This window comes from Rhincodon typus, chromosome 7 (genome assembly GCF_021869965.1).
Source record: "Rhincodon typus isolate 14 chromosome 7, sRhiTyp1.1, whole genome shotgun sequence".
Taxonomy (NCBI): Eukaryota; Metazoa; Chordata; class Chondrichthyes; order Orectolobiformes; family Rhincodontidae; genus Rhincodon; species Rhincodon typus.
The window spans coordinates 33788967-33812836 of record NC_063338.1 but is presented as its reverse complement, the minus strand read 5'-3'; the positions used below and the strand labels follow the sequence as shown (position 1 = coordinate 33812836).

At 40.2% G+C, this 23870-nt stretch overlaps 1 protein-coding gene across 1 annotated transcript in view; it reads left to right on the top strand.

Moving 5' to 3' along the window:
• The window catches only part of LOC109933362 (collagen alpha-1(II) chain-like), a 161142-nt gene that overhangs the window by 100365 nt on the left and 36907 nt on the right, over positions 1–23870 (top strand). The window contains exons 23-36 of the mRNA XM_048598746.1: positions 801–899; positions 1436–1489; positions 1591–1644; positions 3296–3349; positions 6566–6619; positions 15828–15872; positions 15965–16063; positions 16165–16272; positions 16405–16458; positions 16553–16606; positions 17882–17935; positions 19224–19277; positions 22715–22822; positions 23470–23523. Coding sequence (XP_048454703.1) covers positions 801–899; positions 1436–1489; positions 1591–1644; positions 3296–3349; positions 6566–6619; positions 15828–15872; positions 15965–16063; positions 16165–16272; positions 16405–16458; positions 16553–16606; positions 17882–17935; positions 19224–19277; positions 22715–22822; positions 23470–23523 — 945 coding nt within the window. The remainder of the gene's footprint in view (positions 1–800; positions 900–1435; positions 1490–1590; positions 1645–3295; positions 3350–6565; positions 6620–15827; positions 15873–15964; positions 16064–16164; positions 16273–16404; positions 16459–16552; positions 16607–17881; positions 17936–19223; positions 19278–22714; positions 22823–23469; positions 23524–23870) is intronic.

Below are 23870 nucleotides of genomic sequence, written 5' to 3'. Positions count from 1 at the left end.
ATGAAGAAAAGGGTAAGGACAGATGTTAGTCTCAGGAACAAGAATAAGGAATTACTGTAATGAATAATGCAAACACATATAAAATAGTTGACAAGTCACCCGTTATTTAATTTATGGACTTTCATCAGAGGGCTCAGCTGGTAGCTGTCATGGTGGATTAAAGTGAGAGTAACCGTAGCAATTTAACTTGAGGAATGTCATGGTGGATCACCCCAAATATCACCATGCTGGCCTTGAACTAAGAGCGAATAATGGAGTGAAGTAATGGCTAATTTTACATGACGTTGCAAAGCGACACATCACACTAGAAGGGAGCACAGATTGGAGATGTGATGCTACAGTGGAGCTCTACGTTCTTGACTAGTGAGGCTTCAAAAGTAATAGCAGTTGCTGGCAAATCACTCTTTATTCTGTACTCGTGCTTGATAATGTTATATCCAACTTATCAATGATAAAACAGGAAGATTAAAGTACCCAAATATTGAGGTTTGAGTGGGGAGGGAGTCCATTCATGTGAAAACTGATACACTTTAAATCTACCTTATTTGGCGATTGTCAACATTCTGATCATAAATATCGGCTTGTTTCCTGGTTTTCTGTTCTACACTATCTGTTATGATGTATAAATGTTAATTATCTCTGCTGGTTGTTTATGAACAGTGATAATCATTTGTATGTACTTGGCAATGTTAATCTTCGTCTCCATTTTGTGTTTTTTAGACTGATCTTCCCTCTGTTACATATGTTTGTGTATCTAAAGGTGAATTTTATTCCTTTACAATTTACATTTTCACTGATAGGGTCCTTCTGGAGATCGGGGCCCTTCAGGTCCACCTGGCTCACCTGGACAAAGAGGTTCACCTGGTGTAATGGGGTTTCCTGGTCCAAGAGGGAATGATGTAAGTGCAAGTCATTTATAAAACATACCTGTTGTCATTCTTTCTGTTGGGTGCCATGCTTTGTTACATACAAGATGTATTATTATGCAAATGAAAACACAACTTTGGAGTCATGTCAGCCATAACATTGAAACCAATTGTGTCTGAACACCTTTAATTGGTGGAACTCTATTGCAGATAAAAGCTCAGATTTTTAAAAAAAAATCTCCACGCAGTCAACAGTGCCTCATGGATTCATATGGAATCTTTTAATGTCAGCAAAAAACTGGACACGTTAACATTGTTGCTTGATGCAAGAACACTGGAAAATAATCAATAGATAGATTGCTCAAAGAACTAGCACAGTAGAGATGGGCTGATTCGTCTTCTGTGCTGGAAGATTCTATTGTTGACTCTCTGAATATTAAAAATTAAGAAGCAAAAGAGCACACCTACGCAGGATTCTCGTAAACTACCAGGACATTGTTGGAAATTGCTATTGAACCACATTTAAAATAATATTTTTTTCTTTCTTCCCTCCACCCCCAACACACCAGGGACTACCTGGTAAAGCTGGCAATAAAGGATTAATGGGTAACCCTGGTCCACAGGTATGCAAATGTTGCAAATATTTAATTTCATTCTATTGAAAGAGACTCTTTGCCAATTGTTAATTATGCAAACCTTATTAGTACTTAAACTATATTGACAGGGTTTACCTGGAAAACCTGGATTAGTGGGCCCTCCGGGTGAGCCTGGCAAAGCTGTAAGTATATTTCTGAGTTCACTTTTTGAAACAAAAATAATTTTTCTCTATTTTAACCAGATTTATTTGAGCAGTTTCTTAACCTTGGTATATGACAATTAATATTTGTCTATTGAATCTGATGTAAGAAACATTCATTTGACAACACTGATTTAGCCACATTTATTGCCCAGCTCTTATTTACATAAGAGGGTTTTTTCTTGTAATGATTATTCTAACCATTGATTGCTTTGTTAAGCCACCTCAGAATATAATACAATCAACTGTGGGAATAGAATTGCATGTGAGTCAGATCAGGGAAGATGCTTAATGAAGTTTTAGAATAATCTAGCCACCTTTACAGTCAGTTGTCAACTAGTGCAAAAATTGATTAACAAAATTTTATGACTTGCCATTGTAGGATTTGAGTTACTGGGATATTTTTCTTGTACCTGTTGTCTGTATTAGCACAGAAATTGGATCATACCTGAATTGGGATGTGAACTGATGTTGACTATGCCATGCATCTAAACAGGGCATTGGTCTACCCATTTTTTCATTATCACCCAAACTGTCAGCACTGGTTATCCCCAGACACAGCTCTCTGGTTGTGGTTTGAGATGGAAACCAAGTAATTAAGTGCATTTCAGACTGAGATAGATAGGTTCTTGATTAGTAAGGGGATCAAGGGTTACAGGGAGAAGGCAGGAGAATGGGGTTAAGAATCATATCAGCCATGATCGAATGGCAGAGCAGTCTTAATGGGCTGAATTGCCTAATTTTGCTCATATATCATATGGTCATTTGGCAAGGTTTTGGAGAGTTGGCACAGTGCAGGTAAACAATGGCCTCAGCTGGTGATGGACCCAAGCTAAGGCCAGAAGAATGAGAAGTCAATGAGTATGGCAGGAGGAGTGGCAGCTGGGAGCTGCTGGCTGTGTTAGTGAGGAGCCAAGATCAAAGTTGAGCAACTTTACTTCTCCTGGCTCCTTATTAGAAGACTCTTTTTATTATTAGGAACTTATACCCTGGTGGTCCCCAGTGTATCCTTTGGGATCCTCACATCAGGTTGCATGGATTCAAGGTAATCCTGAATGCAACATAGCAGTCATTTTCTGATTTGATTCGAAACCATATATTAGACCAATTATGAACAGACTCAAAGACCATCATACCTGTTTCATTCAGGCACCAGGATGCCTTAACTGTGCCTATTCTAGAATGGGATCAGATGGTGCAATATGACTGTGTTCAGCCCCGCCTAACTGACCTCTGTGCCTATTTTCTGTCTGCTCCATTCTTCCCTGGTATGCTTTGTTGGACTGAAGAAATTATTAATAACTGGAATCCACCATCAAACCCCAGCCCCTGTTCTCCGAAATGGTCTCCATTTCTGCCTGTCTCCACAACAGTTGTAGCAGCTGATCAGATAGAGCTGAATGAAAATCCCATCATTATCTTTACTTTCCTTTGAAACTTTCATGATATGGAGAATTCCACTTTTGTTCTAGAAATAGTTTGTGTGGAAAAGTGATTCTCAATTATGACAAGGAGATGAATTTCAATAAATAAAGTCATCATTTATTGAATAGTATAAGCCTGTTATTTGCTTTGAACAAATGTATTCAGATAGTTCTTCTAAATATTTATGTAAATCTTTATCTTTTCTCAGGGTCCATCTGGTGAAAAAGGAGAGCCGGGTATTCAAGGATTTCCTGGTCTTCAGGTACAATTAATTTGATTAATTAATCACAATCAGCAATTGATTCAGTTATTTTGTAAGCATACAATGTGGTTTTAACCTTCTATGTGTTGATGGACTTCCTTAGGTATGCCATGAAATTAAAAGCATGCACTATCTAGTTTACTATGTGTTAAATGCACAAAGAAAAGGTTAAATATACTCTTCAGTTGAAGAATAGTCCAAAGCATTGGAGATAATTAGATTTGGGCTAAGGGATGGGTTGTACTGTGGAAGAGTAGAGTGTAAGAAAGTGTAAGGTAGAGAAGGGTTATAGACCTCCTGGAAAAGGTAGATGAGTGTTAGGTACCGGTTCTGAGAATAGAGGAACAGACCATGGCTATAGGTTGGCAAAAGAAAGCATGATTAGAGGTCAAAGGAAATAAGGTAAAGAAGGAATATCTTTATTTCCAAAAATCCTATGTCAATCAATAGCAATCTTAAAGTTTTTAGTGTTAATCATTACTCTATCTAGTGATACACAACCAGCCCATGATTTCTTTGCAGTGTTGGGGCAGCAGTAAAAGGGGAAGGTAAAACAGAGTGGCAGGGTAGGTGTGAACAGGAAGAAGAACAGCAGAGTTAGAGGGAGAGCAGGGGAAATATGGGATTGGGAGGATGAGATTGGTAACAGAGAGAAGACAAGTTTAGAGTAGAGAACAAAGGAAGGGAAAGCAGAGTGAATGGAGGGGAACAGGACAGGGAAGGGAAAAATTAGGCAGGAGAGAAGAGCAGCTAAGAATACATCTCCTATTTTAAACTTGATAAATAATATTTTTTTCACTCTCCAGGTTTAAATTTTAAATACAAGGCCACAATGTATTCTTTTTTAAATGCTAGATTCTGAATTTACAAAACATTTTTTTTCCCTTCTGGCTTTCAAAGTAAAAATAATTGATATGCATTGTACGGTGTGCCTTGATGCTAGAGGTTTCAACGATTCAAGGCTGTGGGAGGGACACTCCTGAGATGGAGAAATGGAGCCAAGTTAAAAACTGTGGTGTTTTGCTTTTGCATTTGTTAACTGAGGATGTTTTAAGGTGAGCTAGAGTCTGATGTTAGTCGGGAGTGACGATGCCTCCCTTCTTCCTCCTCCTCCTCCTGAAATGTCGAAAGCCTATTGGCAATGACTGAACCCTTGTGATTATAGAAGATGTAGACCACCACAAGTCTGGAGACACTTTCTATAGAGTACTGTGTGTCCAAGCAGAGAAACAGTTCTTGGAGAATGTTCTTTCATTCCTCACAGCTTTCTGTGTAAGAGCATTGTCGGAACCAGGAGCCACATGAAGATTGTGGAATTCTCGTCACCAAGTACCCATCCTCTGTTCCATACAGTGGCTGGGAGATGCTGGAATCAGCTAACTAACTCAAGATAAAAGCATCAATGCTGCTTTCAAGTTAGTAGGAATGCACCTACTTGGTAGCCCGTGTATGGCTGTATGCTAACTGCATATTCAGGGAGTGGAATTCCTGTGCATCTCCCCACTGAGCTGTGATGTCTACAGCCATGTGCAGACAATTGATAGCTCCCTGGAAAGCTTCCTTCTGCTTCTCTCTGCTTTGAGAGAAAATAATGAAGTTCCCATTTCCCAGTCTGACACAGCGACGCAGTAAAATGAGATGCTGTTGGTTCTAACCTGTAAGGAACCTGAAGCACAGAAATTTTGATGCATAGTAACCTTGACAGATACTGGCAATGCTGTCTCCACTCTGCTCTGTGGCAATGGGTGCCGTGCCAGGGGGTTGACGCAATCCAGCAAGCGCCTTGTTGATGAAGTGTAGATATCTCAATCAGTGCTCCTAACTGGGAAGAAGGTAGGAGAAATGACAATCTGAAGATACATGGCAAGTAGCGTCACCAATAGTGAGGCTTCCTCCTCCTTTGCACACAGATCCCCAAGTCAGCTACCTCTACTCTACACCCCTGTCATGCTGCAGCCCAAAGATGCCTAGCTTTAATCAAGAAAGCAAGCTTTCTGAACTAAGACCTTCTCTGATCTGACTCGAAGAGCTTGTGAAAATTCCTCCAAAAGCACATCCATTACTTTTGCAGCAGGGAAACAAAGCTAAAAGCAGTCCAACTGAAAGGTCGTGGTGATACCTTTAAACAGCACTTGGGGTGAAGTTCTATTATGTGTGTTTGAGAAGGTGTCCAAAATGACAATCAGGTATCAAACCTAAATGAGAGATGACTGACATTACATTTTATCCACTCTGTATCTTTTTCTTGCATCTATCAGGTGGCCATGCTGTTGCCCTTCATAACATGGCCATCAGCATAGGTCACACTGTATGTTGTCAAAAGTGGGATCAATGTCATTTTTATCTTAGTGCTGAAACCAGTGCCGCTGCACAATGTAGATTTTGGCCTTTACAGTCCCAACCGGACTTGTGCTAAGACAAAGAAAGAAGCTAACAATACAATGGAATACTGTCACTTGGCTCAAAAGTGTCACAACTTATAGCTTTATCAACACAGAAGTCGTACTAATCAGTGAGCCAGATTTCCAGTGAACCCCTGTGCATTCAAACCATACTCCAGAAGCTTGAATGCAACATTTTGGGTTATATTTCCCTGCAATGCTGAGGGAGTGCTGCACTCTCCGAGGTGCAACCTTCAAGATTTACCATTCAATCCAGAAACCATCTGCCTCCTGCAATGAGTGAAAAGGATCCCACAGCTTATTCAAAGAGGAGAAAGGAAGTCCAATATTTACCCGTCAACTATGTTCTAGTAAGTGTTCATGGAACGTTATACAACCTTAGTGAGTATAAATTGATTGCACAGTTTGTTATATTATAGCAGTGATTACCGAGGAACAAAGGAATAGGAGCAGGCTATTTAGCTCCTTGTTGCTGCCATTCACTTACATTGTGGTTGGTGTACAAGTTAACTGCATTCAGCTATTTTGGTTCCATAATCATTAATATCTTTGCTGAACAGAAGTCGTAACAGATACAGTTTTGAAATTTGGAGACTTAAAAGTATTTAAATGTCTGTAAAGTACTTCTCAAAGTTCTGAGTCATGAATAGAGTTGTATAATGCAATCTTTATTTTGTGCACATTCCAGGAACAGCTATAACATTATTAAGTCAGTATAAAAGAATAATTGAGGTGTATATGGAAGTGTTATTTTATCATCAATTTTCATGAACTTGTGGATTTAACCATTAGCCTTCACTTGGTTATTCATTAGGGTTTGAGTGGTGCCACAGGTCCCCCTGGTGAAAATGGAATACCTGGTGAGCCGGTAAGGTGTTTAATTTCATCAATGCCTATGTCGATCTTCACAGTTTTGGCCAGGGTAGCTCTTGGCAATACATTATTAGAGATATTGAAATGAAATAATTCGTTGAAAATAATTATTTACCTAAGAAGCAACTGGAAAATTACACAAAGATTTGTTACAAAAACAACTCCTGCTAATTCTGCAATTTCCAGACTCTAAAACAATGGAAATCGTAGGTTTAGTTTTCACACTGCATTGCAGAAATTTGCTGGATATTATGTGACACAGTTGCTAATGTCATACCCTAAGAAAAATGTAAATATGCTTATTGGATATACACCATGGTGAGGGGGTTTGTGGATGGTGGTGGTGCACCTGGTTTCTGCGCTCATATGCTTCGGTGTCACTGTTCTGAGTGAGTCCACGCAAACGCATCATATATTTACTAAAACTCTATGACTGATAAAAACAGAAATTGCTGGAAAATCTCAGCACATCTGGCAGCCTCTGTGACTGAGGTTGGAGTTAATTCAGATTTGTATTAAAGGCAGCATAGGTTGAATAGTTATCATCAATTCTTCACACCTACAAGTAATTAGCTGGCGGTAAGGTTATTATTGCAGCAAGGAAAAGATGAAGAGGATTGACACTAGTTTTCTTAAGATAGAGTTTGTCGTGGTTTGGTCGATGAGATTTTTTATGTTTTGCTGAGATTTGTCTTTTGATTGAAGTTTAATATAAAAGAGAGATATTAAGTTATCCCAGAGCAGTGTTTTGAGCAGTAAGTCTGTGCTAACACTGCATTTTTGAGCAAAATGTGTTGTGTTTGTTTATACGTATTTTCTGGTTAGGTTGTTTAAGGTGCAGAAATGGTTTTTAGCAGAGTGATGTCCTCTTCCTGTTGGAAGTGGGCGATCAGGGAGCATTTTAGTGTTCCTGGAGACTATGTCGGCAGGAAGCGTGTTTAGTTGTGAATGCTATCAGATTTCATGGATCGATTAGAGCAGCTGTCAGAGGCAATAAGGAATTTACAGTAACCAGGGGTGTGATGGATGGCAATTTCAGGAAGGTGGAGACACCACAGATACAGTCAGGTAGATGGATTAACTCTAGGAAATGTAGGAGAAGTAGGCAAGTACTGCAGGATTCTTCTGTGGCTATCCCCATCTCGTGTATGCTGTTTTGGAAAATGTCAGGGATGATAGTCTCTCAGGGACAGCCATATTTCTGGTACCCTGACTGGCTGTACTGTAAAGAGGGGTATGTCAGTTTCCAAGCGATCGATTGTGAAAGGCGACTGTGGTTGGGGGCACAGATGTACCTTTCTGCAGCCAACATTAAGACATCAGAATGGTATGTTGTCTTCCTGGTACTAGGGTCATGGATTTATTGGAGAGGGTGCAGTATATTCTGAAAGGGCAGAGTCACCAGCAGGAGTTCATTGTACATGTTGGAACCAATGACATAGGTAGAGAAAGGGATGAAGTCCTTCAGAGAAAATGTAGGAAATTAGGCAGGAAGTTTAAAAGTAGGTTCTCTAATGTAGTAATAACTGGATTTCTCCCAGTGCCATGTGCTAGTGAGAGTCGGAATAGGAGGATTGAGCAGATGTAAGTGTGACTAAGGAGCTGGCGTACATGCACCAACAGGTTCAAAAACAACTTCTTCGCTGCCATTATTAGACTGATGAATGGACTTGTTAATGTTCATCTTGCATGGTGCTTGGTGTAATCTGTATGCCTTTGTCTATGCTTTTATTTCACTCTATGATCTATATGTCCTTGCTTACTGTGATCTGCCTGCAATGCTCACAAACAAAGCTTTTCACTGTACTTAGGTACACGTGACAATAAATCAAAATCAAATCAAATCAAATCAAGTAAGAGGCAAGGATTTATACTTTTGGAGGTAGTAAGAACTGCTGATGCTGGAGTCAGAGATAACACAGTGTGAAGCTGGAGAAGCACAGCAGGCCAGGCAGCATCAGAGGAACAGGAAAGCTGACGTTTCGGGTTGGGACCCTTCAGAAAAAGAAACTGAAGAAGGGTCCCAACCCGAAACATTAGCTTTCCTGCTCCATTTTATACTTTTGCACCTTTGGGATCTTTTCTGGGGTAGAAGTGACCTGTATAAGAAGGATGGGTTGTACCTGAATTGGAAAGGGACCAATGTCCTGGCTGGGAGATTTGATGGTGCTACTCGGGAGGCTTTAAACTAGTAAGGATGGGCGCTGGGATCAAAAGAGATAGTGAGATAAGAAATAAGTCTGAGGCTGTTACAGTAGATAAAAGGAGTAAGTTAAAGAGTCAAGGCAAGCAAGAGCAAGAGAGAACAAAGTATGATTGATAAATTAAACTGCATTTATTTCAATGCAAGAGGCCCGACAGGTAAGGCAGATGAACTAGGGGCATGGTTCAGAATGTGGGACTGGAATATCATAGTTACGACAGAAACGTCATTCAGGGAGGGGCAGGATTGGCAGCTTAATGTTCCAGGGCATAGAAACTGTAGGAAGGGGTTGGAGTGGCATTGCACTTAGGAAGGATATTCCTGGGAGAACATCCAGAGAAGTTACGTGGGTGGAATTGAGAAGTAAGAAAGGGATGATCACCTGATTGGGATTGTACTGTAGGCCTCCAATAGTCAGTGCGAAATTGAGAAGCAAATATGAATGGCGTTCTCAGATGTCTGTAAGAATAGTAGAGTTGTAACAGTAGGGATTTTAACTTTCCAAACATAGACTAGGACTACTATGGTTTTAAGGGCTTGGATGGAGACGAATTTAAGTGTGTGCAAGAAAATTTGCTTATTCAGTATGTGGATGTACCTACTAGGGAAGGAGCAAAACGTGACCTTCTCTTGGGAAGTAAGGCAGGGTAAGTGACTGAGGTGTCAGTGGGGGAGAACTTTGGGCGAAGTGATCATAATTCTATTAGTTTTAAAATAGTTACCGAAAAGAGTAGACCTGATCTCAAAGTTAAATTTCAAAATTGGAGGAAGGCCAAATTTGACAGGAACTTTCAAAAGTTGATTCAGAGAGGCTGTTTGCAGGCAAAGGGATGTTTGAAAAGTGGGAGGGCTTCAAAAATGAGATTACAAGAGTCCAGAGACAGTATGATCCTGTTAGTGCGAGGCCAATGCTGATAGGTGTAGGGAATGCTGGATGACCAGAGAAACTGTGGGTCTGGACAAGAAAAAGAAGGAGGTATACATCAGGTATGGACAGCTGGGATCGAGTAAATCCCTAGAGGACTATACCTAAGAGAGAAATCAGGAGGGAAAAAAGGGAACAAGAGGTAGCTTTGGCAAATAGGGTTAAGGAGAATTCAAGAGATTCTACATATACATGAAGAGCAAAATAGTAACTAGGGAGAGAATATGGCCCCTTAAAGATCAATGAGACCATCCGTGTATGGAGCCACAGGAGATGGATGAGAATGAATATTTTGCATCAGTATTTACTGTAGAGAAGGTCATGGAAGCTAGGGAACTTGGAGAAATAAATAATGATGTTTTGAAATGTGTCCACATTGAAGCTAGCAATGGCTCAGTGATCTCTCTGTAGCCAGACTAACCAATATACAATAATTGGTGACAAGTTCAAAGCCATTTATTCTGCTCAGCCAGTAAGAAATCAGGTAGTCAAAATATAAGAGAAAAGCTGTCCAGTGGAAACTGAGAATCAAAATCTCAGCTTAGAAGATTGTAATGTGAACATTGAGTTATGTCAATGAGTTGGAACAGCTTCATAACTAGAAGAGATAACAAATTAAACACACTGATAAATGAATTAATATTGGCATTCCATTTACTTACACATTAAATAGCCGAGTCTTCCTAATGTATATCAGTTAACCAAATTCAGTAACAGCTTATTTGTTTACATACAATGAAATATTAGATTGTCACTTCAGAATTTTAATTGAAAGTCCCAAAATTTTAAGGAAAGAAGTTTATTATCCCAGATCTGTTATTGTGGGAGCATCATAAATTAGATAATGAAAATAAAATTTCTGTAAACCATCTGCTCAGTCCCAAAAATTGTAAATCTCTTCTAATATATTTCCCATCAATATTTTATACTGTCTGCTTCTATTGGACAGTTTGTTTCACATTGTCACGACAAATGTGCAGTTAAATCTAAGTTGTATCTTTACAGCAGTTTACAGCCAAACACAGTGAGCAGGTGATCCAACTCTATCGTCTTCTCTAATCCCCATCATCAGTTAGGTGCCACAAACTTCCATCCAGCTCTCTGCCATGTTCAGGAACTCCTAGGGGAGAATCAGGAGAGGAGTCATCAACAAGAGAGGAAAATGGAGGGCGTTAACCCTATTTGTGCATGCCCTATTCTCTCCAAGTGTCCCCAAAGCATAAATCACTCTGCACTATCTCATCTAACACTCTAAGACAGATACAGCACAGGTTTGATGCTGAGTAAAGATTGTTCTTCTTGTTTGCTAACTCCCAACCTTAGCTATTGATTCACAAAGTGGATGATTTGCTCTGTCTGGCATCAGTGTCCTCTGCAAAGTGGACCAGTAGAGTTTGGGGCTACTATAGTGCTAGCATATGGAGGATGATGGAGTTGAATCTCACAGCAACAATGTTTTATTCTTTCAGCTCTGTCACTTATTGATATTGTGAAATGCTGAGGCCAAGTAATTTGGAGTACATACTGTGATAACATGTATAATATATTTTCATTCTTGGAATTTGGATTTCTAAAAATTAGAAGTAAATGGATTTTGGGTAGTCCTGTGAAGGTGTTTATTTTTAACAGAAAGGTATTTTTGAAACAGGGGCTCAGAATGTCATCAGGACTGTGACCTAAATACATAACTTCTAAGAGGCCATGTGACTTCAGTCAACTGTCTAACAGACACTTGTGGTGTTAATGGATGAAATGCTTATACTGCTGAGTTTATGACAGACAGACTAAACAGATAAAGCAATTAGTATTATTTAGAGTTCAGAGTAGAAGAATCAAGTCAGTTCAGGGGAAGTAGTCATCTCAGTGGAAGTGGTTTCTACTCTGTGGAACTTCCAAGCCTAGATACTTGTAAAAGAGTCTTCAAGTTGTTAGAACAGAAAAAGTTTAAGCTTTTGGAGTTGTGAAAGCTTCATGCTGGCAGACTCAAATGAATCTTAAAAAGACGTCTCAGACGTTTAACCACTATGATAATCAACTGGAAAAATTAAACGTATTATCTACCAAGCCAGGTTTCATTCTGGGATATGACTTGTCCAGCATTATCATCAGCTGGGATCATAACAATATTCATTATTCTGACTCCTGGTCACCTATCTTCAATGCAATTCCCTAACACTGTCAAGTGTTCTGTCTTGTTATGTCAGTGCATTTCCATTCAACCATTTGATTTCTTTTGAATTAGCTAATTGTTAACCTATCTCATACAATAAGGATCAAGAGTAGATCACTGGGCCCTTTAAGTGTAGTTCACCATTCAATAGGATCATGGTTGGTCTGATTTTAAACAAAACTCTACATTCCTACATATCCCCTATAATCTTTCATTCCCTTGGTAATCAAGAATCTATCTACCTCTGCCTTAAAAATATTTAAAGATACTGCACCCTTTTGTCAAAGAAATTTCCAAAGACTTTCAACTCTCTCTGAAAGGAAAAGTTATTCCTCACCTCTGTCTTAAATGGGCAACCTCTTATTTTTAAACTATGGCCCCCAGCTCTAGATTCTCCCACAAGAAGAAACATCATTTCCACATCCCCTCAGGATCTCAGAAATCATTACTGCTGCCTCACAGCAGCAAGGACCCAGGCTTGATTCCAGCCTCGGGTCTGTGTGGAGTTTGCACATTCTCCCGGTATCTGCCTGGACTTCCCCCTGGTTGCTCCAGTTTCCCGCCATGGTCCAAAGTTAGGTTAGGTGGATCAGCCATGCTAAATTATGTACATTGTCTAGGGATATGTAGATTAGATGGATTAGCCATGTAGGATAGGGAGTTGCATCTGGGTGGGATTTTCTTCCGAGGATCAGTGTGGACTTGCTGGGCCCAATGGCCTGTTTCCACACTGCAGGAATGCTATGATTCTATGATAGTCTGTGCTACTTACAGTTCAGGTTTCAGCTCCTAAAAGGTACTACTCTAAAAGATATGCTGGAATAGAGAGACCTGAGTTTGTAAGTGCATAAGTCTTTAAAAGTGGCAGGAAAGGTCAAGATAGTGGTTATTAAAGCATACAGTATCATAGTTTTATTAACTTATTTTTCAGCATACAGAACAAGTGCTGGGAGGTACAGCAGAATTTGTATAAGATGCCAGTTCGACTTCAACTGAAGTATTGTGTATAGTTCTGGGAACACATCCTCACAGTGAAGGCATTGGTGACAGTGCAAAAGAGGTTTACAAAAATGCTTCCAGAAATGACCAGCTTTCAGTTGGAGAGGAGAAAACTAAGAGGAGGTTTGATCTCTCAAAATCATGAGTTGTGTAGACAATATGCATATGGGGAAATTATTCCAACTTGTAAAAGGATCAAGAATGAGAGGGCACAAATCTAAAGTTATTTGCAAAAGAGAAAAACATGGCGTGAGGAAAAAAAAATCATTTTCATGCAGCGAGTGATTTGGGTCTGGATGCGCTGCCTGGAAATGTGATGGAGACAGGTTCAATTGAGACATTCAAGAAGGCATTGGATGATTGTATGAACAGAAACAATGTGCACGGTAAAACAAGAAGATGGTACTAAGTTATAAGTATTCGGACAGCCAGTGCAGATATGTTGGGCTGAATAGCCTCCTTTGGCACTGTAACAAGTTTATAATTCTAATTCTGATTCTGGGGTGCATTTTGGCTGGAACAGGGACAGCAGTTTGCTATTCAAGATCAACCAGTCAAAAAGAAAACTGCAAAATGGTGCACCAAGGCAGAGGTTAGGGTCCAATATTCTCTGACTCATCCCTGCAGGCCTTGGTGCAAGAGGTGAACAGGAGGAAAGATAACCTTCATCAGAAACAGCAATTGCAATGGGAGCAATCAGCTATGATGGTGGAGTAGCAGATAGTGAAGGGGACTGTCGGAGAACGCAGCAGAATATAGATAGATTGGAGAGTTGGGCGGAGAAATGGCAGATGGAGTTCAATCCAGGCAAATGCGAGGTGATGCATTTTGGAAGATCCAATTCAAGAGCGAACTATACGGTAAATGGAAAAGCCCTGGGGAAAATTGTTGCACAGAGAGATCTGGGTGTTCAGGTCCATTATACCCTGAAGGTAGCAATGCAGGTCAATAGAGTGGTCAAGAAGGCATACGGCATGCTTTCATTCATCGGACGGGGTAATGAGTACAAGATTTGGCAGGTCATGTTACAGTTGTATAGGACGTTGGTTCGACCACATTTGGAATACTGCGTATAGTTCTGGTCGCCACATTACCAAAAGGATGTGGATGCTTTGGAGAGGGTGCAGAGGAGGTTCATCAGGATGTTGCCTGGTATGGAGGGCGCTAGCTATGAAGAGAGGTTGAGTAGATTAGGATTATTTATATTAGAAAGACGGAGGTTGAGGGGAGACCTGATTGAGGTCTACAAAATCATGAGAGGTATAGACAGGGTGGATAGCAAGAAGCTTTTTCCCAGAGTGGGGGACTCAATTACTAGGGGTCATGATTTCTAGGTGACAGGGGAAAAGTTTAAGGGAGATATGTGTGGAAAGTTCTTTACGCAGAGGGTGGTGGGTGCGTGGAATACGTTACCAGCGGAAGTGGTAGAGGCGGGCATGATAGCGTCATTTAAGATGTATCTAGACAGATACATGAATGGGCAGGGAGCAGAGGGATACAGATCCTTGGAAAATAGGCAATAGGTTTAGATAGAGGATCTGGATCGGCGCAGGCTTGGAGGGCCGAAGGGCCTGTTCCTGTGCTGTAATTTTCTTTGTTCTTTGTTCTTTATGCAGTACGATGCAGTACGACAAGTAATTCAACGCACAAACATAAGAGATGGCGCTGGACAGGATCATTCAGATTCCTGAACTTGTCACCATACAATGAGATTATGGATGATCTAATTCTGACATTAATTTTACTGTTCTGATTGTCTCTGTCCTCCATTCCTCCACAAATATTGCTTGTAGATCCAAAATCTGCTTATCTCGTCTTTAATATATTCAATGGCCTAGCCTTCACTCGTCTCTGAAGTGGAATGGACTCTGAGAGTAGAAATTCTTCCCCTTCTCCACATTACTGGGAGAACACATAATTTGAATCTTAGACCCCTCATCTAAATTCCAGTGTCAGTGGCTATCCTGTCAAACCCCTTTCGAATCTTATGTCTTTAAGAAGGTCCCCTTTCATTCTTCTAAGGTGCAATAAGTATAAGGCCAATCTGTCCAACCTTTCTTGAAAAGAAAACACTTGGTGTATAAAGCTACTGGTTCTCAAGGGGCTAACATTCATATTATATTCGTCTTACGCATTCTGCAAATGTTACAATGTTTGTGGTGAAGCTGAGGGGTTCTCCTCTTGCTTTCAGAGGAACCATATGCGTCTGTACTAGTTCGCTAAGGTCTTAGTGATGAAACCTGATCAAAAATCGTTTACTTATTGCTATCATGTAATAAACTGTTTTGTTATATATAAGAACAATGTTTTCTTTTCTGTAGATAGTCAGATAAAAGTTGTTTCCTCTGAATCCATAGCCTGAGATGACCTCAATGGGTTTGTTATTGTTCTATATGCAGGGGTCATCGTAGTGTGGCAGTTCAGGGTGTAGAGAAACTTAACAACAGAGACTGGATTGTGGACTAGTTATCATGTCTGGAGTAATCTATTAGTATCTGGCAGGGTCTTCTGGATGACAAGACATTAAAGTGATTTACTTCCTTGGGACTCCTTTCATTCTACCCCAAGAGGATTTACAGAAACCCCATTTACACACATGAACAAAACATCTACTGAAGTTATGGAGCAATAGAAACCCAAACAAATTTTCACCCATATCTTGTGGAATATAAGGGATTCAAGAATAAAATGCAGCACCTGCTGGGTATGCCTTGCCAATGGAAACTCGGGGTAAATGTCTGAGAGTCAGTGAAACAGGAACCAACAATTATCAAGGCTGAGAACTAATTGGTCCACTCCTCTGCCCTGTAATTTCATGTCCAGCTTTTGTGTTCACCACCTAAACCATTCAGACTTGTTTTTATTTTAATAGGAGTATCTCATCTTGACAATTTGCTTTTTGCTAGGGACCTCGTGGTGAAAATGGTTCTCCAGGAGCACCAGGTTCAAAAGTAAGTTTCATGTCAGACTCATTTTGCAAATTAACGCAGGCTTTTTTTCAGAAGAGTTTAGCATTAATTAATGCTCCATCTTTAAAATCTAGGGTGGGACTGGTCCTTCAGGTGAGCGTGGACCCCCGGGTTCTTCCGGGCCTACTGGGCCACGTGGGCTTCCTGGTGACAGTGGATTAGAAGGACCGAAAGTAAGCAACTTTGTCAAATTTTTCCAAAAGGAATTGTGTAAATACGCACACAAACGGAGCCAATACTTAAGTTTTGTTGTTGCTTCCTCTTTCAATGTCAGGGTCCTCCTGGGCCTGTAGGTCCGCCAGGCCCAATTGGCCCTTCAGGATTACAAGGTATGCCAGGTGAAAATGGTCATCCAGGTGGCATAGGACCTAAGGGTGAAAAAGTAAGTATCGGTTTATTTTTGTTCCATTTTTCTTTTACCCTGTATTGAATATAATGATCTTGTTTCTAATATAAAATATTTTGAATTGGTATTCAGCTTTGCATCTAATTAAGTCTGTATTTTCTGTGACAGGGGGAGGCTGGTCCAATGGGTCTTGATGGTGCACCTGGTAAAGATGGTGTCTCAGTAAGTGCGCAGTATCATGTCTATGTCTTGTAAGTGATTTAGTTTTGGATACATAATCTGTGCTTACGTTTTTACTACTTCCATTCTCACACAGGGGCAGCAAGGAATTATGGGTCCACCAGGTCAACCAGGCCCTACAGGAGGGCGGGTAACTTTAATTTTCTGAAACTTTTGATGTTTGTCACCTAAGAAAGGTTGATTGTGTTTAGTGTCAACAAATAAGATAAAGGCTGAAGAAAATACAATACACTTTGCTATATGTATACACATCAATATTATTAAATAAATTGGTCACAACACATAGTGAGGAAGAGATACCCTAGAAGTTATAAATTACCACACGTTGTTAGCTAGTGTGTGCTGGGTCACTGCATGCATTTGCACATTAATTGCTCATTAAATATGCCACCCAAAGTAATTAATGACATAAGTCCCCTTTTAATATTGATAACTGTTAATTACTGCTAATCAAACACTTTCACACAGAAATAAACCAGATATAGCTGTGAAGTCTCAAATTTTAGCTGTAAATTGTTGTGGGAGATTTTAAAAATATCTAAATTTAAATACTGTTTGAAATTTTTTTTTCTGTTTTTCTTTCTACACCCAATCTTTCTTACTCTTCACTTATTTCACTTACTGCACATTCTTTCCCTTTAATTTCCCACCCTTATCTTCGATCCTTGTGTTATTTATCTCTTGATTCTTAAATCTCATTAATTAAGGAGATACACTGTTTGTTCTGTTGGTCAGTAAAGTGCCTGATGTCCTTTTGTAGGCATTGTCCCATTATCAATTTGCACTTAGACCAATCTTATTTCTATTTTAAAAAAGATAAGCATTGATCAATAAACTGAATTAAAAGGGCTTGTTGTGAAATGCCAGCCTCCTGAAAAATCTGGACTAACGTGTCTGAAATGTTCTGATCAAATAAAAAGGAATCCAGCAGGAGGTTAAATTAAATCTTAGCAGCTGTATAATCTATGCCAGAAGATTAGCCACCCACTGCATACCTTAACGTACATTGCTTCAATGGAAAGGACAATAGAATAGGGTATAAAACAAACACTTACATCTGTCCTTTGTGTAATGCATTAATTAGTTGCATTTTTGTAAATTGTTAAATTTATGTATCCATTGGTCTTCACTACAGAGACCTATCCATTATTCTGATAGTTAGAAAGGAATGCTTGAATCAAACCATATTAATGTATCTAATACTGATTACTATTTTAATGGTATATGATCATTGCCACTAATCAGTTGGCTGCACTTGCTAACACCCAGGAGCGTGTGTACTAGCAGCAAAATCTCTCAAAAATTTATTTAAACAGTGATAAGTACCCAACAAATACTTGAAAATTAAGAAAAAGGTTATTAATTTGTAATTTCCTTTAATTATTCGTTGATTTTCTGGTATTAGGGTGAGTCTGGCCCTGCTGGTCCTCCTGGTCCTACTGGTTCTCGTGGTCTTCCTGTAAGTAAATGTTATCTAAGATTTAACTGAATAAGTGTTTATGCAATTAAAAGTCAGGCAAAATAGTCTATGACTGCAGAAATACTTTATGATGGACTGTAATCCAGTCTCACTTTAAAGAGTGTGGAAATTTGATCTCAAAAGTGGCTTCTTTCTATTTTAAAAGCAATCCAATAAAATGGCCATCTCATCATAATCCATCCAGTTTGAGATTATCATTTTGAATTACTTTCAGGAAAATATCTTGGTACAACAGCGATTGGGAATGTTCCTTTCTTGAGAGAGAAAAGTGGTTTGAATCCACAAAGGAAGTCAGGTGATGCTCCAAAGGCCATCTTTTGACACCTTTAGTAATCAGTTTAAAAATGTAAATATGTAATAAAACATAAAAAGTGCCGCCTTTTGTGATCCGTTTTAAACTTCAAATATAATCACCTTGTGTAACACAGAAAGGAAGATCAAGTAGGAAGGATTGAGGAACCAAATACAACTTGCCCAATCATCTGCCCATTTAATTGAAAATGCATTTAACTCAACTAGGCTCCATTATAAAATAGATTCTGGTCTGGTTCTCCTCTAGAGCTGCAGGTAACAGATGAAAATCTACTCCCTCCTTTCTTAATCAAGGGATTTTGTTTTGGTCAGACACATTAGAGCAGGTTGGCGAACCTCACTGCCAGACAATAATAGTGCGTACTGTTCCTATGCAGCTGGAGCTAGGATCTTATTTCCTCTTCAAAGCCTTTTAAATCATGTAAAGGTAGATCTCCTTACATAGCAGAGTCCAACACAAAAAATGAGGCAGAATAATTATGGACACACCTGAAATAGCTGTAAGGGATAAAGGAGCTAGGATTGTATCATTGCTGCCCATGGTTACTGATCTCCTCATCTTGCCAGTGATTCCTGATAAATCTCAATGTCCTGGAGGAAGAAATGGTATGATGAAATGGTGAAGGTCTGGGAGCTCTGTAGATACTCGGTCCCAGAAAGAGTTCAACTGGAGACACCGAGAAAGATTCACAATGACAAATAAAGCAGGAGATTCGGAATGCTACATGCTGTGGCCAGCCTGTGTAATTATTTGCATGTTAATACAGTACATGTTCTGAAATAAAATGCACAATTAACAGATAAAGATGTGCAGACTGCAGATTTATAAAGAACAATTTAAACAAAATTACAATAACATCATCAAGTATTAATATAAATTGTACATCATATATGTCGAATATGAAAAAAATTATTTTTTCTTCATTTTAGTTACATGCTCAATTATTTCTTGCAGGGTGAACGAGGAGAACCTGGTTCCAAAGGTCCTAATGGATTTCCTGGGCTTCCAGTAAGTTGAGACTTATCATCGAGTCTGTGAAGTATTGTAAATAAGGTTCCTATCTTTGGAATATCAAGAATGATTATAATTTACTGTTAGGCAGAAGATAGCTTTCTGATTATTTCAGGATAAATGGAAAATGGACCTCAATACAAACAAAAATATTGTGGTATATTTTGCTAGGAAGGCTAAGGAGCATATATTATTTATTATTTATTCATTTGTGGGATGTGGGAGTCGCTGGCTGGCCATCATTTATTGGCCGACCCGAGTTGCCCTTGAGAAGGTGGTGGTGAGCTGCCTTCTTGATATGCTGCGGTCGGTGTGCTGTAACTTGCCCACAGTGCCGTTAGGGAGGGAATTCCAACATTTTGACCCAGCGACAGTGAAGGAACGGCGATATATTTCCAAGTCAGGTTGGTGAGTGGCTTGGAGGGGAACTTGAAGGTGGTGATGTTCCCATATATTAGCTGCCCCCGTCCTTCTAGATGGAAGTGGTCGTGTGTTTGTCTGAGGATCTTTGGTGAATTTCTGCAGTGCATCTTGTAGATAGTACATAGTGCTGCTACTGAGTGTCAGTCATGGAGGGAATTGATGCTTGTGGATGTAGTGCCAATCAAGTGGGCTGCTTTGTCCTGGATGGTGTCAAGCTTCTTGAATGTTGTTGGGTCTGCACTCATCCAGGCAAGTGGGGAGTATTCCATCACACTCCTGACTTGTGCCTGTGTAGATGGTGGACAGGCTTTGGTGAATCAGGAGGTGAGTTATTTACCACAGTATTCCTAGACTAGAACAGTTCTTGTAGCCATTGTGTTTGTGTGGTGAGTCCTGTTGAGTTTCTGGTCAATGATAACTCCCAGGATGTTGATAGTGTGGGATTCAGTGATGGAACACCCATGAATATCAAGGGACGGTGGTTAGATTGTCTCTTATTGGTGATGGTCATAGCCTGGCAATTGTGTGGCACAAATGTCACTTGCCACTTGTCAGCCCAAACCTGGATATTGTCCAGATCTTGTTGTATTTGAACATGGACTGCTTCAGTATCTGAGGAGCCCCGAATGGTCCTGAACATGGTGCAACCATCGATGAATATCTCCACTTCTGTCCTTATCGTGGATAGAGGATCATTGATGAAGCAGCTAAAGATGGTTGAGCCTAGGACACTTCCCTAAGGAACTCCTGCAGCGGTGTCCCGGAGCTGAGATGACTGATCTCCAACAACCATGACCATCTTCCTATGTGTCAGATATGACTCTAACCACCGGAGAGTTTGGCTCCTGATACCCATTAATTCCAGTTTTGCCAGGGCTTTTGATGCCACATCCAGTCGAATGCAGTCGAATGGTGTCAAGGGCTGTCACTCTCATCTCACCTTTGGACTTCAGCTCCTTTGTCCATCTTTGAACCAAAGCTGTAATGAGGTCAGGAGCAGAGTGGTCCTGGCAGAACCCAAACTGGGCATCACCGAGCAGGTTATTGCTGAGCAGGTGCTGCTTGATAGCACTGATGATGACACCTTCCATCACTTTACTGATGATCGAGAGTAGACTGATGGGGCAGTAACTGGCCGGGTTGGATTTGTCCTGCTTTTTGTGTACCGGACATACTTGGGCAATTTTCCACATTGTCAGGTAGATACCAGTGTTTTAACTGTACTGGAACAGCTTGGCTAGGGGAGCAGTAAGTTCTGGAGCACAAGTCTTCAGTACTATTGCTGGAATGTTGTCAGGGCCCGTAGCCTTTGCAGTATCCAGTGATTCCAACCATTTCTTGATATCACGTGGAGTGAATCAAATTGGCTGAAGACTGGTATCTGTAATGCTGGGGAGCACTGGAGGAGGATTTGACACTTCTGGCTGAAGATTGTTGCAAATGCTTCAGCCTTGACTTTTGCACTGATCTGTTGGGCTCTTCCATCATTGCAGATGGGGATATTTATGGAGCCTCCTCCTCCAGTTAGTTGTTCAATTGTCCACTACGATTCTGTTGGTTGTGGGATTGCCTAGCTGTATCTATCACTTGCTGCTTATGCATGTAGTAGTTTGGCATGCAGAGAGTCCTGTTTGATAGCTTCACCAGGTAGACATCTCATCTTCAGGTATGCCTGGTGCTCCTCCTAGCATGCCCTCCTGCACTCTTCATTGAACCAGGGTTGATCCCCTGGCTTGATGGTAATGGTTGTGTGGGGGATAAGTTGAGTCATGAGGTTACAGATTGTGCTGGAGTACAATTCTGCTGCTGTTGATGGCCCACAGTGCCTCACAGATGTCCAGTCTTGAGTTGCTAGGTCTGTGCAAAATCTGTCCCATTTAGTATGGTGATAGTGCCACACAACACAATGGAGCGTATTTTCGATGTGAAGGCGGAACTTCGTCTCCATAAGGACTGTGCAGTGGTCACTCTTACCGATACTGTCGTGGACAGATGCAACTGCAGCTGGTAGATTAGTAAGGATGAGATCAAGTATGTTTTTCTCTACTGTTCGTTCCCTCACCACTTGCCGCAGACCCAGTCTAACAGCTATGTCCTTTAGGACCCAACCAGCTCGATCAGTAGTACTGCTGCTGAGCCACTCTTGGTGGTGGACATTGAAATCTCCTACCTGGAGTACATTTTGTGCCCTTACAATCCTCAGCGCTTCCTCCAAGTGTTGTTCAACATGGAAGAGTACTGATTGATCAGCTGAGTACAGCACATGTTAATCAGTAGGAGGTTTCCTTGCCCATATTTAACCTGAAGCCATGAGACTTCATGGGTTTGGAGTTGATGTTTAGGACTCCCAGGACTATGTACCATTGTACTGCCACCCCTGCTGGGTTTGTCCTGCCGGTGGGTCAGGACATATCCAGGGATGGTGATGGTGGTGTCTGGGAAGGGTCTAGGCCCGAAACGTCAGCTTTCCTGCTCCTCTGATGCTGCTTGGCCTGCTGTGTTCATCCAGCTCTTGTTATCCCAGGTTACGGTCCAACAGGTTTATTTGAAATCACAAGTTTTCAGAGCGCTGCTTCTTCATCGGGTAAAATCACTTCACCTGCCAAAGGGGCAGTGCTTTGGAAGCTTGTGATTGCAGATAAACCTGTTGGACTATAACCTGGTGCCATGTGACTCTGACCTTGTCCACCCCAGTGCAACACCAGCACTTCCACATTATGAAAGAATTAGATAGTGTCTCCATAAAAATGTTTTTCTTACTTGAGTGAAAAAATGGTCACTAATAAATTCGACAGGAAATTTGACAATTTGACTGTTTGAATAATGCAGATGAGATCCGATTTTGATCAAGCCTCAGGCTGGCCTTTCTGGAAGTGTCCTGATGTTGTTATCGATATTGATATTATGCAAAAAGCCTGGTGCAAGTTCAATTTGCTGCCTCAGAATTCAAAGTTGAAAACTGTGTTCATTTTAGTTCTAATGCATGACTAATCTATAATTTATTTAATTAGGGTCTTGATGGTCAGCCCGGTCCTAAAGGCTCAGATGGAAGCCCTGGCCCAAAAGGTAGCTCTGGCCCACCAGGTCCTTCAGGTATAATTGGATTACCTGGTCGACTGGTAAGCAAATTTCCCCATGGTAAACGTACTGCAGGATGCACTAAAGCCTGGGGAAAGACTACTGTCTAAGGTCTTTGTGCCAAAGTAAAGTGAGGGTCCATTCAATTGTCAGACCCTCTCGTTGCCTCAGAATGAATATAAATAGTTTCCTGCATGAGAAAATGCCTTTGATTTCGCAACTGCAGAGAAACTCTGAGAAATGTCAAAATTCTAATGTCTTATTTGTTTCTCTTTCTGCAAAGAGTGTTCACGATTGAGAATTCAGTGTGTACATTTGATTGATTTTTATGAAAAATAAGAAAAAATTTAGTTCTGCCAAAATGTAATGAAAGTGTTACATTTCACAATACCCTTGTAGCCTTAATGGGAATGTAAATAGTTTCCTTTCATGTTTAGAAAATGCTGTTTTTGTTGCAACTGGATTGTAGCTCTTATGAAGAATGCCAAAATTTCACTATATTTTCTGCAAAGTTTATAAAGAACTCTTTTGTACCTGTTCTATATACTTATAGATATTTATGAATAAAATATATTTTTTAAGTAGACAGACATTTATAATCGTGATCGTGTATGATCAATTGTGTTTTGATTTCTCAGAAAATTGACTTAAATAAATTGAATCAGTTCAGTTTTTTCTGTTATTATAGGGTCTTCCTGGGAGCAAAGGAGAAAAAGGTGAACGTGGCTCGGCAGGGCCTCCTGTGAGTATCGGAATTACTATTTAACAACAACTCAGCTGATATTCATATTTACTACCACCTTACTGAAGTCAATGTCCCGCAAAAGTATTGTATTTGCTTTTTGAAATAATGATCAGCCACTCATTTATATAGTTAATCTACAAGAATACAGTGCCCATTCCACAGCTTTGCTTCTCAGCACTGCGTATACAAAATGTTTCATCACAATTTAAGATCCTGTTCAACTTTCTTTAAAATCTAATCAGTTTTAACAATATTCCCCCCCTCAGATCTGCAGGAAGAACTAGACTGGACCACACATTAGGATTTATCATGTTAGATTTGTGTTTTTCAAAGTGTGCATCTCC